This window comes from Panicum virgatum, chromosome 5K (assembly GCF_016808335.1).
Source record: "Panicum virgatum strain AP13 chromosome 5K, P.virgatum_v5, whole genome shotgun sequence".
Taxonomy (NCBI): Eukaryota; Viridiplantae; Streptophyta; class Magnoliopsida; order Poales; family Poaceae; genus Panicum; species Panicum virgatum.
Window position 1 is genome coordinate 47,135,455 of NC_053140.1, and position 25,515 is coordinate 47,160,969.

A 25,515-nucleotide genomic window follows, 5' to 3' on the forward strand; every position below is an offset into this window, starting at 1 on the left:
CTTGTTCAGAAGAACAACTCCCACAAGAACAAGAAAAAGCCACCGCAGAACCAACCAAAGACTAAGAAGATAACCACTTTTAAGAAGAAGAAGAAGACGGGAGCTTGCTATGTGTGCGCTAGTACGGATCACTTTGCTGCAAAGTGTCCGAACCGCAAAGACAACGACTCCGCCAACATGGTTATTAGCGAGCCTGGAGGAACTTCGGGGTACGGTAATTTATTACCTACTGTTCTTTCAGTATTTGGTTCACCCAAGTGGTGGGTTGACACTGGTGCTAATATTCATGTTTGGGCTGATGCTTCTTTGTTTTCTTCTTACCAGACCGGCGGGACTTCCTCCTTGCTGATGGGGAACGGATCACATGCGCGTGTTCTTGGTATTGGTACGGTAAATCTGAAGTTTACTTCGGGGAAGACCGTGCAGCTGAAGAACGTGCAGCATGTCCCCACCATCAAGAAGAATTTAGTCAGCGGCTCTCTACTGTGTAGAGATGGTTTCAAATTAGTCTTTGAGTCCAATAAATGTATCTTGTCTAAGTTTGGTACTTTTGTTGGAAAATATTATGAAAGCGGAGGCTTGTTCCGTCTTTCTTTGTCAGATGTTTGTAATAAAATTGCATACAATGTTATTAACATTGATGAAACAAATGTTTGGCATTCGAGGCTTTGTCACGTTAATTTTGGTTGTATGATGCGCTTAGCTAATTTGAGCTTAATTCCAAAGTTCACTTTTGTCAAAAATTCTAAGTGTCATGTATGTGTTGAATCAAAACAAACTCGTAAGCCTCATAAGACCGCGGAGGCAAGGAGCTTGGCACCCTTAGAATTAATTCATTCCGATTTGTGCGAAATGAATGGAGTGTTGACAAAAGGTGGTAAAAAATATTTCATGACTTTGATTGATGATAGTACTAGATTTTGTTACATCTATTTGTTGAAGTCAAAAAATGAAGCTTTACACTACTTTAAAATCTATAAAGCTGAAGTAGAAAACCAACTTGAGAGAAAGATCAATAGAGTTAGGTCAGATCGTGGTGGCGAGTATTTCTCAACTTTATTTACTTTATTCTGCGAGGAACATGGTATTATTCATGAAAGGACGCCTCCCTATTCACCTCAGTCAAATGGGGTTGCCGAAAGAAAGAACCGCACTCTAACGGATTTGGTTAACGCCATGTTAGATACAGCGGGACTTTCCAAGGAATGGTGGGGTGAGGCTATATTGACTGCATGTCATGTCCTAAACCGTGTTCCTACAAAGAATAAAGAGATAACTCCATTCGAGGAATGGGAGAAGAAAAGGCCAACACTGTCATACTTACGTACATGGGGTTGTTTGGCAAAAGTGAGTGTGCCAATAACCAAGAAACGTAAGCTTGGACCTAAAACTGTGGATTGTATCTTTCTAGGTTATGCTATTCACAGCGTTAGATATAGATTTTTAATAGTGAAATCTGGAGTACCTGACATGCATGTTGGTACTATAATGGAGTCCAGAGATGCTACATTTTTTGAAAACATTTTTCCCATGAGAGATGAAACAAGTTCATCTAGGCAAGAGTTCATCGAGGATGATGGCTCTACTGAGCCGATAGAACACAATGAACATACACTTGTAGAAAATCCTGAGGAGGATAACAATGATGCTCCGAGAAAGAGCAAGAGACAAAGGACTGTAAAGTCTTTTGGTGATGATTTCATTGTATACCTCATAGATGATACACCCAGAACCATTGAAGAGGCATATTCATCTCCTGATGCTGACTATTGGAAGGAAGCAGTAAGGAGTGAGATGGATTCTATTATGTCTAATGGAACCTGGGAGGTCGTTGAACGTCCTTATGGATGTAAACCGGTTGGATGCAAGTGGGTGTTCAAGAAAAAGCTTAGGCCAGATGGTACTATTGAAAGTACAAGGCTAGGCTTGTGGCCAAGGGTTATACCCAAAAAGAAGGAGAAGATTTCTTTGACACTTATTCACCAGTTGCCCGATTGACCACAATTCGAGTGTTACTTTCCCTGGCAGCCTCTTATGGTCTTCTCGTTCATCAGATGGACGTTAAGACGGCTTTCCTCAATGGAGAGTTAGAAGAGGAGATCTATATGGATCAGCCGGATGGGTTTGTATCAAAGGGTCAAGAAGGGATGGTTTGTAAGTTGTTAAAATCTTTATATGGTCTCAAGCAAGCGCCTAAGCAGTGGCATGAAAAGTTTGATAGAACTTTGACCTCTGCCGGCTTTGTTGTGAACGAAGCTGACAGATGTGTGTACTATCGCTATGGTGGGGCTGAAGGAGTGATTTTGTGCTTGTATGTGGATGACATACTGATCTTTGGCACTAGCCTTAATGTGATTAAGGAAGTCAAAGAGTTTTTATCTCAAAATTTTGAGATGAAGGATCTGGAAGAAGCTGATGTTATCCTTAATATAAAACTGGTAAAAGAGATCAATGGTGGGGTGATTCTTACACAGTCTCACTATGTGGAGAAGGTGTTAAGTCGCTTTGGTTATAGCGACTATAAACCTGTCTCAACACCATATGATGCCAGTTTAATTCTTAGAAAGAACAAAAGGATAATGCGAGATCAGCTGAGATATTCTCAGATCATTGGTTCATTAATGTATTTAGCGAGCGCTACAAGACCTGACATCTCGTTTGCTGTAAGCAAACTGAGCCGGTTTGTTTCAAACCCGGGAGATGATCATTGGAAGGCTCTTGAAAGAGTAATGCGCTATCTGAAGGGGACAATGAACTATGGAATTCACTACACCGGGTACCCAAGGGTACTAGAAGGGTATATTGATTCAAATTGGATTTCTGATGCTGATGAGATAAAGGCCACAAGTGGATATGTGTTTACACTTGGTGGTGGAGCTGTTTCCTGGAAGTCTTGCAAGCAGACCATCTTAACGAGGTCAACTATGGAAGCAGAACTCACAGCATTAGATACCGCCACTGTTGAGGCTGAGTGGCTTCGTGAGCTCCTTATGGACTTGCCGATAGTTGAAAAACCGTTACCGGCAATCCTAATGAACTGTGACAATCAAACGGTAATTGTCAAGGTGAATAGTTCAAATGATAACATGAAGTCATCTAGACATGTGAAAAGGCGGTTGAAATCTGTCAGAAAATTGAAAAACTCCGGAGTTATAGCCCTGGACTATGTTCAGACGGCTAAAAATCTGGCAGATCAGTTTACAAAGGGTCTTTCACGAAATTTGATAGACAATGCATATATGGAATTGGGCTTGAGACCCACGTGAGTCATTCTATAGTGGAAACCTGTCCTATGTGATCGGAGATCCCATGAATTAGGATGGTGAAACAAACTAAAGTCTGACTGTGAGAAGAGAACCTTTGTGAAAAGGGCTCATTCCGTGTATAAGGTGCATTTCTCTTCTAATCTGTATGGCAGGTTGGTCTATACCTTAATGTGTGCCAGGTGGTTTCTTTTAAACAAATGAGTTGTTTTCTTGAAACAAAGATGTTGTCCTACAGAACATCTGAAAGGAACACACCTATATGAGTTTGACCATTGGTCATGGTCTATGAGAATTGGGTATTCTCTAGAAACTAATGAAGGGCATGGAGTATGACTTATAAGCTCCAAACCGCGGGGATGCTTTTGTAGCCTAGTACCAGTGTAGGGCTCTGGTCAAACTTATTTGCACAAAACTGGCAATTCAAGGCATAGTCCATTGCACAGTTGTGAATAAGTGTAGCCTTTGTCCTAGATGGAAGTTCAACTTAACAGTCTCTGTCGAATACTGGTATATCAATGAGGGAATGAGGGTATTTCTAGTGTGGCTTGAATTTCTTGGTGGGGATTGTTGGAGTAATGGGCTTGGCCCATTACTTTTAAAGCATTAAAAGAATTTAAAGCCCACTATTAATGCTAGGGAATCAATGCTTAATTCCGTACCGGGAATTGAGGAGGATCTCAACCGACTTAAAAGGTGGACTTCGTGTACACCACTTGTGAAGCCGGTAAGAGGAGGACGGTGAACCACACGCGCGCGCGCGCTCGCTCGCCTCGCCGAGCCGGGCCGGGCCGGGCCGGGCCGGGCCGGACCGGGCCATGGCCGTGGCCGTGGCCGAGGCGAGGCGAGGCGCGGCGCGGTGCGGCCGGCCGGCCGGACGTGACGTGCAGGTGCCGGTGCGGTGCGGTGCGGTGCGACGTGATGTGCTGAGATGAGAAGGATGTTTTGCAGTAAAGAGTATTAAAACAGAGGGTTAATGTCATCACTAATGAACGGACATTGAAGGCTCTTTACGACGTCCAGGTTCGTTGAACCTGAGGCACATTAACTGCCGCTCATCAAAGCCATTCATGATGTCTAGGTTTGTTGAACCCGAGGCATATCATGCCTATATAAACCAGCACCCTCTCCTCTCATCCTCACTCATCTCAAGCACTCATCCAGGTACTCCTCTTCAGGAGACCTCTCCCTTCTCCCTCAGCTGCTTTCTGCCTTCCCCACCGCTAGCACTGCGCGCACAGGTCTAGCGAGAGCAGGGCCTCCGGAACCTCTGCTCGCTGAAGGTCCTGCACGGGACGCGGGCAATTAGGTTTTTGGGAAGCGTCTTCACGCGACTGCTCGCTCCCTGAACGACTCCTTCGTCTACTTCCCGGCGTAACCGCTCGTGCGAACGACTACTTCGTCTACTTCCCGGCGTAACCGTTCGTGGGACTGCACTGCGAACATCTTCCTGCATCGACATAGTTCGGCTACTTCGAGCAAGACCAGTCGAATAGCATGTCTATTCCAGCTAGTAACGGCGCAACCGGTGCCTCCGGCACTGGTCCCGCCTTGGGGTACTTACTAAACCTACTTTGGTTTAATTCTTTGTTCATGCTTATTAGTGAGAATAACATGAACACATGCACATATCTTGTACACACATTATCACTCATCTATATCATGAAATTGATATTAATATTTGGAATTAAAATATACCGAAAATTGCCTAGATTTCTAACAGCGCCAACCGCTCGTCGTCACTAATCAGCACTGCACGCCGAGTGATGCCCTGTGCTACGGTGCTAGTCCAGATCCAGTGAGATCTGCGATACCAATTGTGGACAAAGATGGGAATGGGCCGGCCCGAACCTGGCCTTGGACCTGGCCTCTGAAGGGCCAGGCGACCAGGGGGAGGGAGGGGGATGGGAGCCTTAAAAAAAATTCTCTAAAAGAACAAGGCATATGTCCCGAATTCAACCTGACGCACCTCTCTTCTAACCGCCAAGGTGACACCAACACGTGACGAGTTCACCCTAGAAACGGTTAGGAAAGCCTCGACGCAAAGTGAAAGCAAGTTAAAAGCATATTACTTAAGCAAAGCTAAGCACAAAACGAAGCACTAAAATATCAAAGCGCCGTAAAAGCTTTTTCAATTAGACTTGCAATAGAGCTTACTTAAATAAGCATGCAGAGATTCAACAATGATTATCAAAGCTCAAAAAACAAACAATAGCAAAACTTATCCAAAGAGCCGATTACAAGTCTCACTAAAAAGACTAGTAAAGGTTAGCGATAACAAAAACTAATTAACAAGAGCTAACACAGCACGCCAAGGACTAACTAATTTGAGATAATTAGGCAAGCAAGCAATGTACCAATAAAAGACATTGCATCCATTAACAATCTAATCTAAACAGTAGATCAGCAATTTAAATGACGAGTAAATCTTACCCTACGATTCGCAGCCAATTCCAAGGCCTGAGAAGCAGGCCACGTCGCCAGCTTCTCCCGACCGTCGGATCGGCCGGGCGGACGGCCCAGATCTCTCGTTTTCCAGTAATTTTGCATAAAAGTCCTCAAACTTCTTCGGAATACAACCCGCCGTCCACTCCCCTCTCTCAAAACTTCTTTTGAATAAGCCCCTAAAGTTTTTTGAAATCAACCCGCAGTCCACGCCACCACCCCCGGCCACCGCCGCGCGCCCCACGAATCGGCCGCGGCCACACGCTCCGCATGCGGGCCACCGCCGGCCGCGCGCCGCGAGGCCTCGCCCGCCGCCGGCCTGAGCTCACCGGAGAGAGAGAGAGAGAGAGAGAGAGAGAGAGAGAGAGAGAGAGAGAGAGCACGTGGAGGGACAGCGGGAGCGGAGGGGCGCAGGCTAGCATGGCACCGCGCGCAGCTCTCAGCTGCGGCGAACGCCGTCACGCGCCCCTGACCGGCCGCCGCCGCGCGCCCGCCGCCTCAGCCGCCGGGCGATCTACCACCGCATGCATCTGTGCTCAGGGCCGCCGCCGCGCCGCGCCGCGCCTCCACTCAGGGCCGCCGCCGCGCCCCCGCTCGGCGTTGGCTTCGCGCGCCTCGCGCGCCGCCGGCTAGAGCTCCGGCCGCAACCAAGGGGGAGATAGAGAGAGACCCTGCTGCTGGTCCGAGTTCCGACCGCGACCAGGGAAAAGAGAGAGAGAGAGAGAGAGAGAGAGAGAGAGAGAGAGAGAGAGAGAGAGAGAGAGAGAGAGAGAGAAAGAGTGGGGAGGGACCGAGGCGCACGATAGCACGCCCCCGCGCGCAGCTCTCGCCTGTGCCGGCCGCCGCTGCGCGTCCCGCGGGCTGACCGGTGCGTACCTCGCGCAGGAGTCCCGCCACTACCTCTTCTCTGCCCCTGCCGCGACACCCTACGCCCGCCGCCACCCACTCCCCCTGCGCCTCCGATCTTTTCTGGTCTCAAGCAATCCTTCCATCGGCGACGCGGGGCGGGAGTACAACGGTGTGTCCCGGGTGACGGCTTCTGCAGACTTCGAGCATTGCGACTGTTCTTCTCCACATCGAGAGCAAGCAGAAGATGAAATTCTCATGTCTCCTCCTCTCACCAAAGATTATCTCGAGCAAGCAAAGGGTGAAGTGAACGGAGCCGGAGCCGCGGCAGCTTACCTGCGGGCAGAGTATGGGCGTCGCTGGAGGCCGCCCCGTCGCTGATACTCTATTGCTGCATCATCCTGTTCAGGGCTCCTCTCCTAATCCTTTTTTTGTCAGATAAACACAACGATTTCAGCGGAGCTCTCGCAGCTATGGATGCCTTTGATCCAAGAGCGGATGAATATTTGCTGTCTACGCACACAAGGTGTTCGACTATATGGGTCAACCGCCATAATCACATCTCAAATGGTCACCATCACTCACAGCAAACCTGCATCACTGCTCTCACCAGAATAATTAAGGCGAGTGCCATTGCTCAATTTACATGGATAACACTGTTTCATTTAAAGTAACTACTGATTTCGCCAGGGACAACTGAACCATGCATTTTCCTACTTGATTAGACCTTTTCCAAATGAAATTTCTAATCCAATGTATCCTTGATTCCGTAAATTGTGCAATTCAGTTCAATAATAAGTTTTTAAATTCCTATAATCAATGTGCTAACGGACGACACTGACATCTATCACATCCAATGTTTATTGCTAAGTAGTTTCGATTAGTTACTCTACAGAAAATAGACAGTGCTTATAAATAAGTGTTTTACATTATCTGTTGCCGGCATCCACGTTATGAAGCAAAGGCTCTCAAATAGTAAATTAGAAGCCGCTTTGTACAAAGCTTGGTTAATTTGCATTTCTATATAAGCACTCATACTGCATTGAGTAGTTATGAACTTAGAAGAATTATCTGCTGGTATTATCCGGAATTCTTCTAGCAGTACAGTAATTGGAATTTCAAATGTGAGCAAGTTGGTTTGATGCTTGCTGGTATGGGAGCTTCGGTCGATGTTTTTCAAATGGTAATTATATCTTTATTCATGTAAATTTTATCTGCTTTACCTAATTTACTCCATGGCACGCTCATAAAATTCCATTTTCTTCGGTCATGGATGCAAATTAACATAATTGCTCTGTATGGAAAGATTCAAAGTAATCTGTTCATGCCATACATTCAATATCGAGGTTACCGAAGTGCAATTGTATCAGTAGCATAATTTCTTCTGGACCTAAACACTGCCTATCTGTGCTGTTGTTAAATGTTAACTTATATTGATATGTTTTCTATATGTGGTAGGCAAGGGCTCGTTGGGAAAAGAGGCAAGCAAAAGTCTTGGTACTGTTCGGTTGCACTCACCTTATGCAATGGTTTTCAAAAGAAAAAATATAAATGTTTCAAATCTAAATCTGCATTATTTTTTCAGAAAAAAGTCAGAACACGGATGGTGAACCAAGAGAATTCAGACACAGGCAGGTCTTGGAGCGATGTCTGGGGATCCCCACCACGAGATCAAAACAATGGTAATGCTAATAGATTATCAGACCTCAGAAGTACCCTTGTTACTCTGTAGTATTTAGTAAATGTGTATCCACTTAGGGGCTGATTGGCTCACTGCATCTCGGCCAACCAGGCCCGCCGGATGCAGGGAAGCCTTGATTGGTTACCTGTGGAAGGTTCTTGGCCTGGCTTCACAGATGCAAAAACAGCGCTGCAGCCTGGCTCACGGGATACGGAGAATTTGCTCGTTTCTCCCGAGCCAGGTTGACGTGGTGCAAGGTGAGCACTCGGGTAGCGTGCAAACAGGCTAAAAGGCAGTTGGGTGCACTAGCTATGCAGGTAACCAAACAAATTCACTAGCTAGCCTGGCTGCGAGAGAACGGAAACCAAACAAAGGGTCTCTGCACCTTGAAAGCTTAGCCGGCGGGGGCCTGTATGTATGGCTGATACGAGCCAAGCTGCAGCAGGAAGAAAACCAATTAGACCCTTACTGTCTCTCTACCAACTCTTGTATTGTTGAATCTGATTATTGCTGGTGGATACCGTCAGAGGAAGAAGCATCGGAGAGAGCCAAGAGAGCGGCGGCTGCTGCAAGACGGTGGTGACAATACTCAAGGCGAGGCGCAGACAGGCCTCCGACATACAAGCTTCCAGAGGCAGTGGGCAACAAAGATTAGTCCACTGAATAGAGAAAACTTCTACCATGGTTTGGCCAAATCTGGTAAACCTTTACTGTACAGTGTCATTGTTTGCAGATGTGATGCGAAGGTTCGCTTTGCCTTCCCAGTGAATGAGTAGAGATGGAAATGGATGGCTAATGTTTTCTTTGTAGTTGGGTTTGAGTCTCTTAACTGACGTTTATGCCTTTAGATACTGTTCCTAACATTGGATCTGTGATAGTCTCCGCGGTTTTTGTGAATTTATGATTATTCTGCAAAAAGCAAAACAAAAAAAAGAAGTTCTTGATCTGATTGTGTCCTGATTAGTAGAGAAGTGATGAACTTTAAGCAAAAATATAGGCCAATTTCACCTGTAGTGCTTGAGAATACGATTTAACCTGTGCCATGGCTAGGTGCTCTTGTGGAGCTACCAAATTTGACATCCATGGTAAAACTTGCTTCATATACATTTTCCGACACCATTCCATATAAACTTAGCTAAGCTACAGGTCCAATCATGCTTCAGTCTGATTGTCTGTTATTCATTGCTGTTATGTTCTGAATGTCTGCTGCGTGGACGCTTCTCTTTCTGTTCTATCATCTCCTACAGGTATTGCTATCCACCCAAAATAGTTTTTTGGGAAGCATGAGGTGTGCACCATACCCTGGCTTCAGTCTGATTGTTTTAATGTTCTCCTATCTTCTAACTACTAGGAATTTAATGCATTGATCCCCCATATTTGCATCTATCACTTGAAGCATCACTTGCAAGACAATGGACAGCAAAATAATTCTGAGTTTTTACATGTTTTACTGCTATTATTGGATTCTGTGCGCCAAATTGCCATAAGTGTCAGTTTCAGCTTTTAATGTTGCATGCTTGACTATACTGAAATTTCGGTGGAGACTTCATTTACTGTTCTTTCGTTCAAGTTGGTTATTCTGATCCCCTAGCTATTTTAAATAATATATGTCTAAATTATGGACTCAGTCATCTTGATTTCACAATTTATTTGAGAGATGTGCAGTAAGCGTAAGCTATATATAGTAGTATGCCCACTGTTGTGGACCTTCAAACATTGTGTAAGTAGGTAAACTTGGCATACGTCTTACCTATTTGTTTCCACTCTTATGAAAGAACTACAGATCTGAGTATATTTGGCTACATTTATTTTAGGTAACTGATTACATCTACAGCATACTCTGTTCTACCTCCAGCTGTGATCATTGCTCTTGTGATCAACTGCAATTCGTCTGATCTCAAGCTAGCAGTGAAACATGTGGTATGAATCTCTGATTGCATTTATTTCTACTGCAGCATCTCTGTGACAGAACCGCCCAGATTAAACCGGCTTAAGTACGCTAACTATCATTTTAAGTATTAATCAAGCCACCGCGCACTTAAAACGGTGTAATCCGACAGCCTGCTGGGTTAAGGATCGAAAACACCGGAAGTCTCGCACGAAGACGAGCACAGATGATTACAAGCAGACTAAAGTTCTCAAAATTAAGTTTACAAAGCAAAGTATTACAATTAAGTTTAAATAAAAGTTATCAGAGTTAAAATTGCAGCGGAAATTTAGAAAGGAAGTTCAGTTTGAAAACCACGAGATCTACGAAGTCGGGAGGATGTCACATCGAGCCCACCAACGTGAATCCTGTTCAGCTTCCACCAACAATAAATACCTGAAAACAGGGTAACAACAAATTCTGAGTATACTAATACTCAGCAAGGCTTACCCGACTATGGTATATACTTAGCCGACTCCTAGACATGCAGGCTTTTGGCTCTGGGTTTGTTTCGCTGAAAAGCTACTAATAGTGGATCCTTACTTTCAATATTTTAGCTCAAATTTATCATACAAATACCAACTAGGTTTGTCTGAATATCTAGAGCACGCATGGTTGATCACATTATCTTTTTAGAGTACCACACTCATATCTCATAATCTCAACTTTCCAATCTCATTTCAATCTTTTACTACGATGTGACGCAGTGACCAAGGTTCACTTAACCGAGAGAGACGGCGAATCGATCCGATTTAACCTTGCAAGGTGGACCTAACTCACACGACACATGCAACCCACGCCGGGCCACACGCGTCAAATGTTCCCATCATTACCCCGACGTCTGAATCACGCCTGCCAAAACCCGGGTGAAGGGCCCCTCACAGCGAACTCCCAGAGAACCCGGAGGCGACATACACTCCAACACCCGCCATCATCCCACTCCCAGAGTAGCAGGTCGCGATTCAAAGTATCGTTGCAAATCAGGTAATTAGCTTACCGGTTTCGACTACCTCCTACTTCCGGCATGTGGTTAGTACTGTTCAAACTCGGTCAGCAGGGCCAACAACGGTACGGTCCTCAATCGACACAGGCGGAGGCTTACTTTCCCTCTATTCCATATCCAAAACCAAAATCATCTCCGCCCGGTCTCCATTTCTCTTTCCTCATTGATTCATTCTCAAGCCATGTTGTCATAAGTAACAGAACCTATAGCTCGCGAGTGACAGCAATCACTCGACTTCTACCGGATCCTAGTTAAGCATGGCAATACTAACGACACCTGTATACTAGTATAGACTCATAGGTACCTAGGGAGAAACATGCATACTAGGGTTCCATACAACTCCTAAAAACGTAAATGCACAAATACTTAAATAAACATTGAATACTCAAATTAGGGGTTATGCTCCGGGGCTTGCCTGGATTTGACACAAAGTCAGTTAGTTAGCTTGTAGTCTTGCACCGGCTTGACATCATCCCAATCCAAGCATGCACTCCAGTCGGTCCTTCCGTCTTCTGGATTGGTCCACCCGTGCACCATCTTCTGGCTCGGCTTCAACATCGCCCTCCGGTTCCAAGTGTCGCACATTTAGCGTACCTAGATGATATGGAATAATGCTGAGGTATGAATGCATTGAAGTGCAACATGCAAGGCATTCATAAAAGTACAACAAACTAGCATAAGCACCTAGAGCTATTTAACTTAACCATCACTCAAGCATCTCATAGGAGATGGCAAGCACATCAAGCATGCCACATAAATTAACTTAAATTAAACCATTGCAAGCATCCAACATTCAGGAATTAGCCAAATCTTCTAGCCAACAAAAGTTAACATGATTCACCCAAAAATGACATACTTGACGTATTGAACCATGCAGAAAAGAATGGCTTAGCAATACTTTTGGAAAGTGAAAGATATAGCTAGAAACTAAACAAATGCAAAAACTTAAATTGAGGACATGATCTAGCAACCAAAAGTTACCAGCATGATGAGCTATTGATAAATCATGCAACAATATTTTTCCAATATTTATTGACAAAAGAAAACATTTAATTTAGCCCTAGCAAGACAAACAGAACAAAAATAGATTTACAAACATGCACAAAGCTTCTGGATCTGAAATTTTTACAGTGAACTAATCATGCCAAGAGTAAACTACAGCATAAATTTTATAATTTTTCGACTTCGAAAACTGCAGATATTAAATAAACAAGCTAAAACAAGAATTATTCATTATTAAATCAAAACATCACAGAAACATTAAACAACCAGCATGTTAAATATTTTTACTAAGTTATTCATGCCAAAACAAAACTAACCCAAGTGGTTTTACATTTTTACCATTTTTCTACTATTTACTAAGCATTTTCAAAGCTTGCAACCACTTAAATTAACATTTAAACTAGAGCAAAAACTATTTAGAAACTGAAGATTAACCTGCATGGAAAGTTGTAGATCTTAGAACAAGGAATCCAACAAATTTTAGTTTGCATTTTTCTGATTTTCTACGATTTTCTATGATTTTTCAAAGTTTCAGCCAAAAATTTCAAAAAGGTCCAGCGCGACACTATTCAACTGAGTCTTGGTATGTGCAGAAAACCCCCTGGACATGTGTCAATTGTTGCCCGAGGTCCCTGGTCGCGTTTTGGAACAGAGGAGCGCACGGGAGCTCGATTTCCGGTGACGATGCTCACCGGCGGCGAGGGGAAAGAGGGGGAAAAAGAAGAGGAGGTCAGCGCGAACCTGTAGAGTGGTTTGGAGCGCGAGGAGGTGCCCGGAGGTGGCCTGTCCGCGGCGGCCGGCGCCCGGCGCCCGGCGGTGGTCTGCGTCGGCGGAGGCGGTGGTCTGCGTCGGCGGAGGCGGCGCTCCGGCAGCCGATTCGGGGCGGGCTCGGGCCTGGCAGTATCACCGGCGCGTGAGGGAGCCCGTGGATGGGTCGGCTTGGTCAGGGAGAGAGCGGAGGGTGGAGCTCTATGGCGAGCTCGGCGGGGTGGCGGCCATGGCGTGCGACGGTGGCGTTCCTGGCGGCGCAGCAAGCAAGATGGCCGGGAAAGGGGCCTGAGAGGTTGATGGTGGTGCGGTGCTGCTCACCGGGTACTCGATTTGGGGAGAGGAAGGCCCGAGGGTTGAACTCGACGTGCGGGGCGGCTGCCCGGCGGAGTAGCAGTGGCGGCCGGTGGTGGCGGGGTCCGATTCGGCCGGGGAGAGTCTCGGTCGGGCTCAGTGAGGGGCGGCGTAGGTGGAGGGCAAGGCAAAAAGGGTTGTGCCGAGCTGAATCGATGCGGGGCGGCAAGGGGCAGCCAGAAGGGCGGCGACGGCGGCTCTGCTCGGCTCGGGTCGGCGCAAGCACGAAGAGGAAGAGGAAGGGAAGGGGAAAACGAAGACGTCACCGGGAGGAGATAATCACGAGCTCACGTGGAAGAGGTCGGGGCGCGATGGCCGACAGGTGGACGCGGACGTCGAGAAGCGGCGACGGCTCCGGCGGCGTGTCGAGCAGCGAGCAGAGGAGGAGATGTAGTAATGGCATTCCTGTAAATAATTCGAGGTTCCAAAGCCCAGTTCGTAAACTCACCTTTTCTCCTTCTTCATGGCCTCAAATGGAAAACTTTTGAATACGAAAGTTGTCCAGAATTTCGAGATCTTCAACTTTTGTTTCAGCCAAAACTTTATTTGAGGTTTAGTTCAAAAGTCAAATTTAAATTTTTGAAGAAAGTACTTGGTTGTCCTATTCATGCTTGAATTCAACTTTTTCCTAATTTTTTGTGTTGCAACTTGAAAAACCACCAACATGAAAATTGTTCACAGTTTAAAACTCTACAACTTTGTTTTTAGGCAAAAGTTCATTTGAGCAAGAATTTAAAAGTTATTTTCAAAGCATTTTACATTGAATTTGAAAACTAGTCATCAATTCATGTGTTAACAACTAGCAAAAATGTAATTAAAAGATTTTATGCATGCAAGGTTAGTATTAACCATGATATCAAATACACGATTAACCATAACTACAGGTGATTAACACCTGGGGTGCTACAACCTTGCCCCCTTAAAAGAATCTCGTCCCGAGATTCAGAACGAAAGACTTCCAAGGATAAAGGAACAGATCAACCACCAAAAGCGGCAGGAAACAATCACATCAGAGAAGATCGATGTTGATTGTAGAAGTCGTTGCAGATAAGGATTGAGAACTTAAAGAAAGTGTAAGAAGCAAAGTGTAAGAAACTCGATATCTTCCACGATTTTGTCCGACTGGTAACTTCTCCAACTTTACGCGTTGTATGCCCTCTTGCTCCAACGGTGATGGCATATGCTGCCTGATCATCTCGGCAGATTAACTAGGATCCCTTGTCTACCACCTCTTGCAATCTTCTAACATTTACACCCATTACCATTTCCTTCTAAGATTATCCTCTTCGCAACTTCGGAAGAAGGACTTACTCGATTTGGGGTCCGATATATAGATCTCCAGGCAGACAATAGAGATAGATGTGAGTATGGCTCACGAGTAGATAGCACACCGATGTAGGTGCATAAGGAATCATGACTATCATTCTCGATACCAGTGCGTGCCAAATAGCACAACCACTTGTCGATTGCTCAGAGGAGGCTCTGAGTTTCATTGCAACATTGTCAGTCGTTATTCATGACACCCTTACAGAGATACCACCAATGAAAATTCCCATGTAGCATCGATAGATCATGCATGGACGGACATTACGGAAAATAGGGATAGCAAAGAGGTGATCCAGTTATGACATGATAGCAACAAAGATTTTAAACGCCAAAAGCTACAGGGCATAAGACTCTTGCTTTAGCTTCACATACAGCTGGGTCCAACAAGAGATCGCCAGATTGACAATCAATATGAGATGCAGTCCAGTTGGCCAGCAATACGAGATCAAGCCCAATGAACCTTCATAGTCTTGCGGAAACTATAAGGAAAACAAGCAGGACCTATGGAACAAACCGATACACCATTTAGATACTTGGCTGATAAAGCAATGACATGATTTACGAGGGAAAGATTTTGAGGCCAAGGCACAAAAAGAGATTAACCTTGCACTAGATCCTCTTTAGAATAAGCGACAGAGAGGTTCAACCATGATTGTTTGGTAGGATTTGACCAGCAGGCACATGAGCCTACTACAGATATAGATGAGTATTTGAGAAAACTTAACTAGGTTGGCGGTTCAACAAAAGGTCTACACGATGCATAGATACTGGATTTTTGCAGCACAAACAACCGTAACTAGCACTGCATATAAGATTTTCTAGTTGCAAACCTTGATCAGGGTCATTTATGGAACTCAAAAGATTACGATCGCATTCCAGCACTAGGATTTTGCCACTAAGGCGAGAGGAACTTCCTCCTTGCATGCAGCCAGGGACGGCTCCTGATGACGATAATGCTTTTAAGAAAACACCGAACTCGATTTGTACACGACCCTTCAACTAGATTGGACAACTGAGTGATGTAAGGTTTTCCGATCAAGAAGGGAAAGATCAAACCAAACAAGAATAATGATGAGACAAGGTGATCAAGTTCTCATAGAGCTAAGATCACAACATGAGGATGACAAATGTCGGCGACATTCATCACAAGACTTATGGATAGCAAGTGAGAATAGTACGAGAGATTGATTTACGAGTGGTGTTTGGAACATCCCTGCTCAGAGTTTATTACCTAAATGATTTGCATGATGCTAGTTGCAAAACATGCCCATTTATATCGATGCAATCATGGGATAATGACAAAATGCTCCAACTCAGAGTGCAATGCTCGATATATAACCATGACCATGATGCACTGTTGAGATGTATGATTGCGATGATGGTGCAACACAAGGATGGAGTGTTCCATGCACGAGCGAAATGATGCATATGACACAATGCAATTGCCATGATGCTGGCCCAATGATGCATACATCATGGTGCAAAGATGATGATGCCCATGTTTTATGCATATATGAGGTGCATAAAATATGATGCATACACGGATGAATTTGTGATGCACACAATGCAACACACGTCTTATGACTGTTCCCTCGTGACTAACCTCGCGTTAACCCTATACCCTTGAGTAAGGATTAGAAGTTAGGACACTAGCAAGGTTGCATAAAAGAGGGTTGCAGTGAGTTACGTCACATATACCTAGACACCAGCGCGCTCCTAGTGGCTCAATCATGTGGCTGCAGCACACATGAGGCCCTAGGTTCCGTCGCGGCATCTGGGTCATGCAACTAAACACCACCACAAGAGAAATCAAGAGTAGCAACCCAACAGGCCAGAAGAGGCAAGATAGGTTAGAGGAAACCCAAGACAACCCACGATGTTACACTCGAACGCATTCCCGTTAGTCAATCTATGGATTCTCGACGATGATGCAACACCATGCACTGACCAATGACGTGATGCATGATTGTTGCAATGACTATATTCAAAAAGTTATTTTGTCATGAACCTTTTTAATTTATCCAAAACTACTGAGCAAGAATGGAATGTACAAGGTTCCGGTGTTAGAATCAAAATAGCCAACAATATAGATTACGACATCAATGATAGGCCGGTCATTGAACGATGGATCGAAGGATTTTGTTGACAAACATTGAGGCTTAGACATTGAAGGAAAAGCTTGCTTTTGCTAGAACAAGTGCAATGCTTAGATCAAGGGTTCGATTGGAATGACAGGCTAAGAGAAACATAAGATTCACATACGACCCAAGCCACCAACTTGCAAAAGATCTTCTTAAGCCAAGATTAGTCTAGCAGATTATGTTAGCCCACTACTACAACACAAAACCTAGGTGAACCTTTAGGTAAAAACATCACATCTTAGTAAACGACTCAACAAGCATGACAATCAATCAAACTCAAGATTATGCTAAGATGCATGCACGTTCTATTCATTCCTCACCCAAACAATTGCCAATAACTAGGCATACGGGGACAACCGGTGGCACAATACGTACTCTCCCTATATATACTAGTCGTTCTTACGTTCAACGCTTACGTAACGTGGTTAGCGTACCTGCAGACAAACACAATATATAAAGAGATATATAAATCCATTTCTGGACCCTTCGTGCCAGCACTCACGAACGGCCCCCATGTGTCCTACGCCACACGGGTAACGCATATGCAGTTTCCCACATATTCACACATACATTGCCATCCACTATAGAGATGGCACCAAAACGTTCGACGCTGAATGGGCAGCGCTTCATACGTCACCGGGGCAACGTATTCACTTCCCGTACAAATCGCCTTACGGGACACCCAAGGGTACACGTGTCCCAAGGTACACGGTTATGTCTAATCACATAACAGGTCTTCACCTCGTAACATTGCCTTACGAGATGGCCGTGATTACAATCACACGGTGGGAAATCCGCACTCCATATCAGGCGTCAGATAGCGACAGGCTCGTTTGAATTGAACCTTATCACCTCCTCGTATGCTCATCATACGGGACCCGCACACGTATGAAACACGTGAGCTATTCTAAAGGACTACCAGGAATGCTTACCTTGCTCACCTGAGCGTAGGTGCGTCGTTACAGAATATTAGATACCAGTTGTGCAAGAAAGTAAATTTTAACAGAAAGTAAAGAGCTGGAAGTGCTGGAATAAAATAGATATATAGATGCCACCATAGCTAATTAAACCTAGATAGGGCATACGAACTATCTATCTTATTCCTTAGCGCAACTAGCGTCAAGTTTTCGAAACCAACATTTTGCAAACCAAAAAGTTAGTTTTAAACTTAATTAAGCATACAAGTAATCATCTCTAGTGCGTTTCGGCTCTGATACCAGCTGTGACAGAACCGCCCAGATTAAACCGGCTTAAGTACGCTAACTATCATTTTAAGTATTAATCAAGCCACCGCGCACTTAAAACGGTGTAATCCGACAGCCTGCTGGGTTAAGGATCGAAAACACCGGAAGTCTCGCATGAAGACGAGCACAGATGATTACAAGCAGACTAAAGTTCTCAAAATTAAGTTTACAAAGCAAAGTATTACAATTAAGTTTAAATAAAAGTTATCAGAGTTAAAATTGTAGCGGAAATTTAGAAAGGAAGTTCAGTTTGAAAACCACGAGATCTACGAAGTCGGGAGGATGTCACATCGAGCCCACCAACGTGAATCCTGTTCAGCTTCCACCAACAATAAATACCTGAAAACAGGGTAACAACAAACCCTGAGTATACTAATACTCAGCAAGGCTTACCCGACTATGGTATATACTTAGCCGACTCCTAGACATGCAGGCTTTTGGCTCTGGGTTTGTTTCGCTGAAAAGCTACTAATAGTGGATCCTTACTTTCAATATTTTAGCTCAAATTTATCATACAAATACCAACTAGGTTTGTCTGAATATCTAGAGCACGCATGGTTGATCACATTATCTTTTTAGAGTACCACACTCATATCTCATAATCTCAACTTTCCAATCTCATTTCAATCTTTTACTACAATGTGACGCAGTGACCAAGGTTCTCTTAACCGAGAGAGACGGCGAATCGATCCGATTTAACCTTGCAAGGTGGACCTAACTCACACGACACATGCAACCCACGCCGGGCCACACGCGTCAAATGTTCCCATCATTACCCCGACGTCTGAATCACGCCTGCCAAAACCCGGGTGAAGGGCCCCTCACAGCGAACTCCCAGAGAACCCGGAGGCGACATACACTCCAACACCCGCCATCATCCCACTCCCAGAGTAGCAGGTCGCGATTCAAAGTATCGTTGCAAATCAGGTAATTAGCTTACCGGTTTCGACTACCTCCTACTTCCGGCATGTGGTTAGTACTGTTCAAACTCGGTCAGCAGGGCCAACAACGGTACGGTCCTCAATCGACACAGGCGGAGGCTTACTTTCCCTCTATTCCATATCCAAAACCAAAATCATCTCCGCCCGGTCTCCATTTCTCTTTCCTCATTGATTCATTCTCAAGCCATGTTGTCATAAGTAACAGAACCTATAGCTCGCGAGTGACAGCAATCACTCGACTTCTACCGGATCCTAGTTAAGCATGGCAATACTAACGACACCTGTATACTAGTATAGACTCATAGGTACCTAGGGAGAAACATGCATACTAGGGTTCCATACAACTCCTAAAAACGTAAATGCACAAATACTTAAATAAACATTGAATACTCAAATTAGGGGTTATGCTCCGGGGCTTGCCTGGATTTGACACAAAGTCAGTTAGTTAGCTTGTAGTCTTGCACCGGCTTGACATCATCCCAGTCCAAGCATGCACTCCAGTCGGTCCTTCCGTCTTCTGGATTGGTCCACCCGTGCACCATCTTCTGGCTCGGCTTCAACATCGCCCTCCGGTTCCAAGTGTCGCACATTTAGCGTACCTAGATGATATGGAATAATGCTGAGGTATGAATGCATTGAAGTGCAACATGCAAGGCATTCATAAAAGTACAACAAACTAGCATAAGCACCTAGAGCTATTTAACTTAACCATCACTCAAGCATCTCATAGGAGATGGCAAGCACATCAAGCATGCCACATAAATTAACTTAAATTAAACCATTGCAAGCATCCAACATTCAGGAATTAGCCAAATCTTCTAGCCAACAAAAGTTAACATGATTCACCCAAAAATGACATACTTGACGTATTGAACCATGCTGAAAAGAATGGCTTAGCAATACTTTTGGAAAGTGAAAGATATAGCTAGAAACTAAACAAATGCAAAAACTTAAATTGAGGACATGATCTAGCAACCAAAAGTTACCAGCATGATGAGCTATTGATAAATCATGCAACAATATTTTTCCAATATTTATTGACAAAAGAAAACATTTAATTTAGCCCTAGCAAGACAAACAGAACAAAAATAGATTTACAAACATGCACAAAGCTTCTGGATCTGAAATTTTTACAGTGAACTAATCATGCCAAGAGTAAACTACAGCATAAATTTTATAATTTTTCGACTTCGAAAACTGCAGATATTAAATAAACAAGCTAAAACAAGAATTATTCATTATTAAATCAAAACATCACAGAAACATTAAACAACCAGCATGTTAAATATTTTTACTAAGTTATTCATGCCAAAACAAAACTAACCCAAGTGGTTTTACATTTTTACCATTTTTCTACTATTTACTAAGCATTTTCAAAGCTTGCAACCACTTAAATTAACATTTAAACTAGAGCAAAAACTATTTAGAAACTGAAGATTAACCTGCATGGAAAGTTGTAGATCTTAGAACAAGGAATCCAACAAATTTTAGTTTGCATTTTTCTGATTTTCTACGATTTTCTATGATTTTTCAAAGTTTCAGCCAAAAATTTCAAAAAGGTCCAGCGCGACACTATTCAACTGAGTCTTGGTATGTGCAGAAAACCCCCTGGACATGTGTCAATTGTTGCCCGAGGTCCCTGGTCGCGTTTTGGAACAGAGGAGCGCACGGGAGCTCGATTTCCGGTGACGATGCTCACCGGCGGCGAGGGGAAAGAGGGGGAAAAAGAAGAGGAGGTCAGCGCGAACCTGTAGAGTGGTTTGGAGCGCGAGGAGGTGCCCGGAGGTGGCCTGTCCGCGGCGGCCGGCGCCCGGCGGTGGTCTGCGTCGGCGGAGGCGGTGGTCTGCGTCGGCGGAGGCGGCGCTCCGGCAGCCGATTCGGGGCGGGCTCGGGCCTGGGAGTATCACCGGCGCATGAGGGAGCCCGTGGATGGGTCGGCTTGATCAGGGAGAGAGCGGAGGGTGGAGCTCTATGGCGAGCTCGGCGGGGTGGCGGCCATGGCGTGCGACGGTGGCGTTCCTGGCGGCGCAGCAAGCAAGATGGCCGGGAAAGGGGCCTGAGAGGTTGATGGTGGTGCGGTGCTGCTCACCGGGTACTCGATTTGGGGAGAGGAAGGCCCGAGGGTTGAACTCGACGTGCGGGGTGGCTGCCCGGCGGAGTAGCAGTGGCGGCCGGTGGTGGCGGGGTCCGATTCGGCCGGGGAGAGTCTCGGTCGGGCTCAGTGAGGGGCGGCGTAGGTGGAGGGCAAGGCAAAAAGGGTTGTGCCGAGCTGAATCGATGCGGGGCGGCAAGGGGCAGCCAGAAGGGCGGCGACGGCGGCTCTGCTCGGCTCGGGTCGGCGCAAGCACGAAGAGGAAGAGGAAGGGAAGGGGAAAACGAAGACGTCACCGGGAGGAGATAATCACGAGCTCACGCGGAAGAGGTCGGGGCGCGATGGCCGACAGGTGGACGCGGACGTCGAGAAGCGGCGACGGCTCCGGCGGCGTGTCGAGCAGCGAGCAGAGGAGGAGATGTAGTAATGGCATTCCTGTAAATAATTCGAGGTTCCAAAGCCCAGTTCGTAAACTCACCTTTTCTCCTTCTTCATGGCCTCAAATGGAAAACTTTTGAATACGAAAGTTGTCCAGAATTTCGAGATCTTCAACTTTTGTTTCAGCCAAAACTTTATTTGAGGTTTAGTTCAAAAGTCAAATTTAAATTTTTGAAGAAAGTACTTGGTTGTCCTATTCATGCTTGAATTCAACTTTTTCCTAATTTTTTGTGTAGCAACTTGAAAAACCACCAACATGAAAATTGTTCACAGTTTAAAACTCTACAACTTTGTTTTTAGGCAAAAGTCCATTTGAGCAAGAATTTAAAAGTTATTTTCAAAGCATTTTACATTGAATTTGAAAACTAGTCATCAATTCATGTGTTAACAACTAGCAAAAATGTAATTAAAAGATTTTATGCATGCAAGGTTAGTATTAACCATGATATCAAATACACGATTAACCATAACTATAGGTGATTAACACATGGGGTGCTACAATCTCTCACCACTTTGGGTCCCTAGGATGCTGTTTTGAGCAGGAAATGGCAAGCCTGAAGACAAACCAAGCAGTCCTTAATTCTGCTCATTATAGTGCCTATCCGTTGACTCTACATGGAGCCAGATTATCGAATCAACAATATCCAAGATTCTTTCGCTAACAGCTTGCTCGACATATGTATGCAGAAGCTTCTACCTTCCTGTACATACAGATGATTGCTGAGAAGGATGAGAGGAGTTGCCTGAGCAGATTACCCATTCGATCATGAAAGTACCACTTTGTAAGGTCGATTTCACATTTGAATTTGATGGGTGATGGATACAAGTAGAATATGCCATAAAAATAGCAATGATCAATCATATGTAGATCATACTATTTATCTTATTAATTATATTGGATGTATGTCACCAAGATATATCTTGGACATATTTGTCAAGATACAAGCATTCAGGAGATATTTCTACAATTGAAATTAGTTTACAAAGCTTGATTTGTCTCATTTTCGTATATGGTATCAACATTTTTTCCTTGCAATGAATCCTATCACAAATATAATATTTCTGTATTTCAACCATTTGATCTATTCCATCATACATATGGTTAACATTTTTGAAACACTCTGCTTGAAGTAGGATTTTGTGGTCTACTCTGAATGATGACACCATGGAGAATCATGCTTTGTGAATACTCTTAAATATACCAAGCATGGTTGTAACACATGAAGTTGCCCTATCAGAAATCATGCAATCAGTAAACATAAAAGATTACAAATGATGAGAGCAGTCTGAAAATCTGAAACAATAAATATTATATGCACGAATTAAAATTCGCATCAACTACAAACATACGTGCAAAATATAGTCCACACACTGGTCATACGCGGCAACGCCGATTCAGTTTCTGATTGGCCTGATCCCACGTGCTCCTTGGGCTGCTGTCTCGTGAGCCTGTGCATGCCCCTGATTTGCCGCTAGCTTGCTGCCCTTCTTGGGATGCGGGCCCAACAGCTGTCGGTGCTCCCAAGCGTCTTTTTTATTTTTATATTTTTCAAAAACATTTTTTACAGAAATATATTTTCGATTTCACAATTTACAGTTTTATCGGCAGGGACTTATATGTAAATAAAAATAATTTTTATTTGCACGGAGGCCCTTGGCGGGAGCCTGCCGCCCCCTGCCGGGCGGCAGGCCCCCCTACCGCCCCTCCACTGGGTGGCAGGGGGCGGCAGGCTCCCCCTCCCTGCAAAATTACAGCAGTGGGCCATTAGATGTGGTTTTAGATATTTTGGATACAAATAAAAACCATCAGTAAAGTACGTGAATATGAAAAGTATAAGTTAGCAATTCATACACATACGCAAATGAGAATGAAATAGGTGATGCATAAGAACGAAATAAGTATAACATGACGACATGTCCATAACAAAAATACAGAAATAGCTAGAAGCACCTCCTAACCACCCCGGCCATGTCGACCTCTTTTACGCTGAGCGTGGACGTGGTCTGTAGAGTAGCTGTGTCGCTCTGGAGGCCCTACGTCTCTACCTGGACGTCCGGTGGCCACTGGTGTGTGGAAGGTAGGATCGGCCTTCTGGTTAGGTGTAGAAAATAACCGACTCCAATCTTCGAAGTTCGCCTCAAAGGTATCCTGTGTAGGCCCTATACAGTAGCAACTATGATATATTAATTATCGTCTTATAAGTCATATATTTGATTACATATTCATCATACGTACCTGTTGGTGGTGGATACGAAGAATGACCCATATCAGGAAGCTGGTGGTGTGATCCTGTAAACCGTTCGAATTATTTAAAATATTCATAGAAATAAGAAGCACATGATAAATTCGGGCTACAGATTAGGTATTTACCTTGCGTTCCTTCTGCTGTCGCCGTAGGGTAATACGAAGAAGGTACAGCATCATATAAACTGTTGTGATCCTATATGTAAATACAAAAGGAATTAGACTTCATACCACAATTAATTGAAATTAAGATATGGACTATATATCTACCGAAAGGTCGTGCTGGTGCATGTGTTGGTTGAAATGACATCCCTACAGCTGGTGCCATGGTACTAAACTGAGTCCCTCCGTGAGGTTGATAAGGTGGGTGTGCATCACCTGTATGGACTGAGAATTAATTGTTGGCTTCAAAGTAGGAAGTCAGTAAGTATCCTCACGTACCTGGATAATGCTACTGAGACCAATAAGGTGCTTGGGAAGGCTGCTGCTGTGTGGGACCACAAGGAAACGAGGTCGAGGCTTGAGATGAACCGTACGAGTCCTCGTACGGTGTCCGGCTACCAAAGGCTTCAAGCATGGAATGGGCTCTTTGTGAAACTCGGGTCCGGGCCGACTCTTGCTCATTTCTATCCATCATAGATCCCGCTCGAATCCTCATCAAATTCGCCATGGCATCTACGTCCATCAAACTGCACATTTCAAACTGAAAGCAAGAAAAAGAAAGACATTAACACTGTAATCCAAAGTATTTGAAAAGCGATGATAACTTTGACTCACCGCCCCAGCTAATGCCTCATCCCTATGTCGTGCGTAGCCATCCTGCGGTGTCGCAACATGCGGTTGTGGTTGCATGTCAGCATATATCAAGCGCCAATGAGTCTGAGGCTGGTACCAGCTCAGGTACGCCTTGTACGAAGCCTCCGTGTGTGCAGGAGTCGCAAGCACCACATTTTCCTCTGCCTGGTCCCAACCATCTGTTGTCGGTCGAAACCCACCGGCGAGCAGCGACAGGCAACACGAAGAGCCGGGAGGTTGCCGGGGCGCTGGCAGACACTGCTCCCTCGTTGACGGCCCGCAATTCCAGCACACGCCGCGGCTTGTGAAGACGCAGGGCGTGCCACCTGACCTATACCCGATCAGGAAGGTGCGGACGTGCTTGCAATGATTTGCCTGCATATACAAACACGTGGAAACATAAGTCCGAGCCGTGGTCGGCTCCCCGGGACGACTCTTGCATCGGTTTTAAAGAGCCGATCGAGTCCCGGTGTCAGATGGGATCTGTTTGCATCCGGATATTGATGATTAAAGCGAATAACTGTAAAGCTGCTTCAATTAAATCTAACTGATCTAATCAACGACGGTAAAAGCTTCACTGCTAGATCGGAACATCCTACACGTGATTGGGCCTAATAAACATAACAGATAACTAAACCATAACCAAAACAGAGGCCTAAGAACTAGCAAGAGCCGATTCCCGGATCAATTCCCTGTTAAGACTAAAGCAGAGCATCTAACACGCCACCGGATCGTCCAACCCGTTTGTAAGGCCTAACCTAGCAGATATTACGCCAACTCTCAAGAATAAGAGCAAACCGTAACAGATCAGATCTACTAAACATAAAGGAAGCAGGGTGTTGCCTTTGCGCAGCTAACTCTATGCAACAAGAGCTAGTATAAGATGAAAACATGATCGCGTAAAGACAACATGATATTCGTAGACAATAAGCAACAAAGCACGACAGATCTACTAAAAGTCATGCTACGAACATCAGGATAACTAGTACTACTCGCCATCAAAA

At 44.7% G+C, this 25,515-nt stretch overlaps 1 protein-coding gene across 5 annotated transcripts; it reads left to right on the top strand.

Moving 5' to 3' along the window:
• Positions 1-6,847: 6,847 nt before the first annotated feature.
• On the top strand, positions 6,848-22,457 carry LOC120707906. 5 transcript variants are annotated; one of them, XR_005689167.1, is made up of 6 exons: positions 7,213-7,737; positions 8,013-8,051; positions 8,140-8,236; positions 8,763-9,963; positions 10,050-10,155; positions 22,159-22,457. XR_005689167.1 is itself a non-coding variant. In XM_039992967.1 (4 exons), the coding sequence occupies exons 1-4, from the start codon at positions 7,028-7,030 to the stop codon at positions 8,816-8,818; spliced, it is 342 nt and encodes a 113-aa protein (XP_039848901.1). In that variant the 5' UTR covers positions 6,848-7,027; the 3' UTR covers positions 8,819-9,115. The 5 variants fall into 5 exon arrangements, 1 of the variants encoding a protein (XP_039848901.1); XR_005689169.1 differs by having other exon boundaries at positions 8,763-9,959; XR_005689168.1 differs by having other exon boundaries at positions 8,763-9,955.
• Positions 22,458-25,515: the final 3,058 nt, after the last annotated feature.